The sequence below is a fragment of the Wasmannia auropunctata genome, unplaced genomic scaffold, assembly GCF_000956235.1.
Source record: "Wasmannia auropunctata unplaced genomic scaffold, wasmannia.A_1.0 LD336043.1, whole genome shotgun sequence".
NCBI lineage: Eukaryota > Metazoa > Arthropoda > Insecta > Hymenoptera > Formicidae > Wasmannia > Wasmannia auropunctata.
Genome location: NW_012026847.1, coordinates 172,072 through 177,263, shown reverse-complemented (window position 1 = coordinate 177,263; position 5,192 = coordinate 172,072). Strand labels below are relative to the sequence as shown.

Genomic DNA, 5,192 nt, shown 5'->3' with positions numbered 1-5,192 from the left:
TATATATATATGTATATATATACATATGTACACACAGTGCGGTCCATAATAAGTTTCTGGACTGATTTTTTTGCAGCCTTTCCATTGACGCCATTTAGCGAACGACTATTGAACTACGTAGTGTGAACCCTTTCAAACAGCCGTGTTGAGTGGCATCATTTTATCCGCAGTTGTTGAAGAGTGCTTACGTCTGATATCACCTGATGTTGTGTATATGTGTCAGACTCGGGAGATGGATGAGAAGGAGGAACAGCGGGTAACAATTAAATTTTGCTGCAAAGCTGATCTTTATATTATTATGTAGATTTTCAGCGACAAAGACATTTGAACTGATTCAGAAAGCATACAAAATTTAATTGCTACTTTCTAAATTTTTTGAAGTAAATCTCACTCCAAAAGATTGAAAATACTGCCACTCGGCCACTTGAGTGGCAGTATTTTTACTCTTTTGGAGTGAAATTTATTCCAAAAGAGTGGAAATTCACTCTAGAAAATTTAGAGAGTACCTGTACGTTGTTCCTCCTTTTCGTCCATCTCCTGAGAGTCCTGAGTCTGACACACATATACAACACCAGGTTATATCAGACGTCCGCACTCTTCAACAACTGCGGCTAAAATGATGCCATTCAACACGGCTGTTCGAAAGGGTTCACACTACGTAGTTCAACAGTCGTTCGATAAATGGCGTCAATGAGAAGGCTGCAAAAAAATCAGTCCAGGAACTTATGGACCGCACTGTATATGTATGTATGTATGTATATAATATGTAAACTTTTCACTGTCGATAATAAAATAGTGATTATTTGTCCTCCGCTGAGTCCGCGGTATACACTTATCAACCAAATGGTTGATAATGTCATCGTTCTTCAATTACCCCCCGGGCCCCAGTATCTCGTCGGTGTCCCAACTCGCCTGGCCAAAGATGCATCCTCCGTCGATCAGAGTAGAAACACCGCGTACGTCCTCCATCTGAGCCTCCATCCGAGTTAGAACGCGCAGCACTCGCGGCCATTTGTAGAAGAAAAATCTAACCTACAATCAGAAGGATGTGCGTGTGTCATTGGGGGTGTTGCTCTGGCCCGCGTGTGACAACAACGAATCGTGCGGTCGTCGTTCCCGACGACGCGTAAGTGTTCGGGCATCCCTCAGGGAGAGACGTGTGGCCGCTGTTCGGCCTGTCGCTTGTCTCGCGCGCGCGAACGAATTTGGGTAACGAACACGGTGCGAGCAAGCGAGGCAAAACGCGATTGTTTTTCACCGCGAAGTCCGATGCGCGCGTGACGGTAACGGCAACGTGACCATCGGGGATTTGGCGGCACGCATACGCTCACCTCGTATTCGACGGTATTTCCCCGTGACGTTTCGCAAGGAGACGCGAGCTCTTCGAATCGCTTGATCTCACCTTGAGCTCCATTCCCATGATATCATCGCGAATCCACGCTCGCATATTTGCCGACGCGTTATGCAATATCCGAGATTCGTCGATCGCGCTCTGTCCCGAATTGAGATATTTGAGATCTTCATTTACTTCGTCAGGTGAAGCGACGCTTTCTCTCTCTCTCTCTCTCACACACGTGCACACTTGCACGCGCGATCCTCGTGACTCGGAGAGACTGAGCATATGCACTTTTGTGAGAGCTTGTGGCCGAGGTTCTTGGTTTAGTAAGCGCACGTCCCACTTTGATTGTTATTAATGCGCAGGATAACTGATTAACAGGATTGTACAAGTAACTATGCCAATAAAATTTTCTCGCTTAATTGGAATTCTAAAATGCTTTTGTCTTTTATACGTTTTTTACATTAAAGGTACGTCCAGTAATGTCGTCGATTAACAGTATTGATTCCCACGGGACATTACAGTGGGATATGATGGAATTGGCCCGTCATTTGCGGCAGGAAAGACTGTTTGTCAATTCAGAACAGCAAAACTTGCAGACTCTTAATGAACGGGTAAGTAATTGTCCACTGCTATTGATCCATATGACATTGTCTGATCGTGACCATAATCATCTTCATATAAAAAAGTAATAGAGATCTGTTTACATTAATTTAATAGGGATGGGTTTTAACAAAATTCTATTACGTTTAGGTATTGTACGTCTCGTCGCAGTTAGCGCAGCAAGCATGGATAACCGCTCAACAAAGAGTCAATCTGAATCGTTTGATAGTGGCGAGGCCAGATTGCACTCCAGCATCATGTTGCCTAAGAGCAAACGCATTGGAAAATTCGCATTTCATTGACGTGTACAAGTACCTGCGCTACCAGGCATGTTTGTCCTATGGAGAATTTCTCGGTGCGCTCCGAAAGTCACCCAAGCTCCTTGCCTCGTGCTTGGTTGAAGGGGACAGAGCGGTTCCAGAATCGATGCAGACAATTGTGCAGTGCTTAGCCGCTGGATTGTACGGCAGCTGCATATTGCCGGAGGACAAAAGCTTGGTTCTCCAGCTACTTAGGCATCTCATGTTGCTGCAGATAATTCCGTCTGACAATCCGCGAAGATTACTCAGGCATGGCACGTGCGCGTTCTCCCGATTCTACTCGATCTTTCACGAAAGCCTGTTCTCCGCAAAGCTTTTTTTAACAGCGGCTTTGCACAACCCTATAGTGCAGTTACTAATGGAGGACGAGATGTTCCTGGACATCGATCCAGATAAAGCGCCTATTAGATTTCCACCTGCGGAGAGATTGAAGAAATTCGGGAAGGAGGGTACGACCGAATATCAAGCGAAGTTACAGCGTTATAGACTGTGGACAGTTAATTCGTTGCATCGCATCACGCAGAGATTTATCGCCAACATTCGCGAGACAATGCACTGCTTTCCTACGAGTGTTTGTTGGCTTGTAAGACAAATGGCGGGGCTCCTTAGTAAGAACGGAAATGTAGATCCGAAAGAAGTGCACGCCATGTGCACCGATCTTGTATTCACGTACTTTATTTGTCCTGCTATAGTTAATCCCGAGCCTTATGGCATTACCGACGCACCGATAAGCTACGTCGCGAGGTTCAATCTAATGCAAGTTGGGCAAATTTTACAAATGCTTTCGCTACAAAAGTATCAAAGTATCGATAACAAAGTTATTGATCTTTATAAAAAGTTCGAGAAGGATTCGGTGTCTTCCATAATAGACTCGATGTTGGATGGTGCGACGGAAGAGCTGGAGGAGGAACCAACGATAATCGACAATAATAAATTCCAAGGCCTGTCACGATCCGCAGCACTGTTTACAGAAAGTGAACTGAATTCCTTAATTACGTTTTTGAACACGATCGCTGGTGATAATCTCAATGAAGAAACAATGTCGCATAATTCATTTGATAGAAAACAATTAGCCGAAATGCTATCGCAATTACCTTCAGGTTTACTGCATAATAATAGACTAAGTAATGAATATTTGGAAACACCTAGCAAACGAGGTGTTGCTGCAGGAAAAGGTATATTACATAAACAATTCAATAATACGATTGTGTGTGCATATGTATATGTTATATTTTTTAATTATCACAGTGTAATGTTAAAATACTTTATAATAGGAAAAGGACGTATAAGGATGAGTACATTTTCACCAAGCGTAACAAATGAAAGTACAGAAGAAATTAGTGGCACTACTGTCTCTGAAGAGGAGACTTTAGATAAAAATTCTCAAGATGTGCTAGTCATACCTTTTGGTCCAACAATTGGAGAATCTGTAGGGTTACTCAGTGAACAGAAAGTATGTACGCGATGTCAGTGTTACTAGATTTATTGTTTATTTATTTTTTATGTACTTAAGAAGTATTTACATAGTTTATACAACAAAATTTTTATAAAATATAAAAATTATATATTGCTTAGCTTAAAAAATATATTTTACAATTAGTTTTGTACAATAATTTAGAATAATAATAGAAAATTATAATATATAAATATAATATAAATAATGTAAATAATTTTTATTTTCGTTTATATAGCAGAATCAAGGAAGTAGAAGACTTAAAATTAATAATTAAAGAGCTGCCGAATAAAATTTTTTGTTTTATTTATAGGTTTTATGCATGGAATTCCAAAGTGGTATGGAGAATGGACCTGTTACTTTGAATCTCCCTGATGACGCTTCTACTGAACATCCTAGACAAGAGAATAGCAGTGTCGAACGAATCGAAACGCAAGAGAAGAGAACTCGATTTTCTCTATCACACGATGAAGGTATATCAATTATCAATACTGAATATTATACATTGATTGCTTTTATAGTGTTCATATTTTTTTAGAACAGCTAACTAAAATTTACATTTACATATTTCATTCAATTTGACTTATAATTTTTTATTATTTTATTTTTAGTTAATTTTTTGTATTATACATATTTCTTTCTATCATTAAAAATTAATATTAAAGAATTCATTGCTTGGCTTTCATAACACATCTACATTAAAAATAATTAGTATTGTTCGAAGGATCGATTGGCAATACGTCCGATAATTTGGAAGCTGTATCGGAAGCCGCTTCCAATCACAGTGTCGCTTCTTCTCTAGAATTAGAAACAGAAGATCAAAATGATAATCTCTCAGACATGGTGTCTGCTAATGTATCGGGTAGAGGAACTCCTAATATATCAGGTATATTAATTCTATTAAACTGCTTACTTTTTTATATTTAATCATAATTGGTATTGACAAGTCCAGTGGATCTGAATTTTTTTTTTTAATTACGAGCCAAATTTTTACATAACGTTCTGAAAAATTGTTTATGACAAATGTTTTTCATAATTTTACATAATTTTGTTCCTTGGACTTTGATCTTTAAAATAAAATGTTTAATTACGTTAACTTTAAGCAAAGATACATCAATTTATAATTTTACCAAGTACACTGGACCTGTGAGTATCAGTTAAGGAATTTTGAAGCGAATATCGATTAAGGTTAATATCGTTTGCAATTACAAACTATTTAATTTAATTTTCTGTATAATCACTAGGTCGAGATACACCATCGTCCCAGATTACTGAAGGAGATGATGGACGCGCTGCAGGTGAAGCAAGGCAATTGGATTTACCGCCGCCTAATATCCCAACCAAACAAAGTCGATCTGAAATTGATGATAAATTTTGTAAATTTGAGATTAAGAAGCTTATTGAAGGTAAATACAAATTGACAATGGCGTGTGTGTGTGTGTGTGTGTTGTGTCTTATACACATCTCTGAGCGGGCTGGC

The 5,192-nt window shown here is 39.2% G+C and overlaps 1 protein-coding gene across 5 annotated transcripts in view; it reads left to right on the top strand.

Annotated features, from left to right (window-relative positions):
* The first annotated feature begins 862 nt into the window (after window positions 1–862).
* Window positions 863–5,192, top strand: part of LOC105451813 (GTPase-activating protein and VPS9 domain-containing protein 1) — a 10,652-nt gene continuing 6,322 nt past the window's right edge. For 2 of the 5 annotated variants that reach the window (XM_011692502.1, XM_011692498.1), the window contains exons 1-7: window positions 864–1,727; window positions 1,807–1,950; window positions 2,090–3,434; window positions 3,534–3,712; window positions 4,026–4,185; window positions 4,425–4,598; window positions 4,957–5,118. In XM_011692502.1, the coding sequence (XP_011690804.1) occupies window positions 1,819–1,950; window positions 2,090–3,434; window positions 3,534–3,712; window positions 4,026–4,185; window positions 4,425–4,598; window positions 4,957–5,118 (2,152 nt within the window). In that variant the 5' untranslated portion in view covers window positions 864–1,727; window positions 1,807–1,818. Of the gene's footprint in view, window positions 1,728–1,806; window positions 1,951–2,089; window positions 3,435–3,533; window positions 3,713–4,025; window positions 4,186–4,424; window positions 4,599–4,956; window positions 5,119–5,192 lie in introns of all 5 variants that reach the window. The other 3 variants (XM_011692500.1, XM_011692499.1, XM_011692501.1) reach the window with 3 other exon arrangements.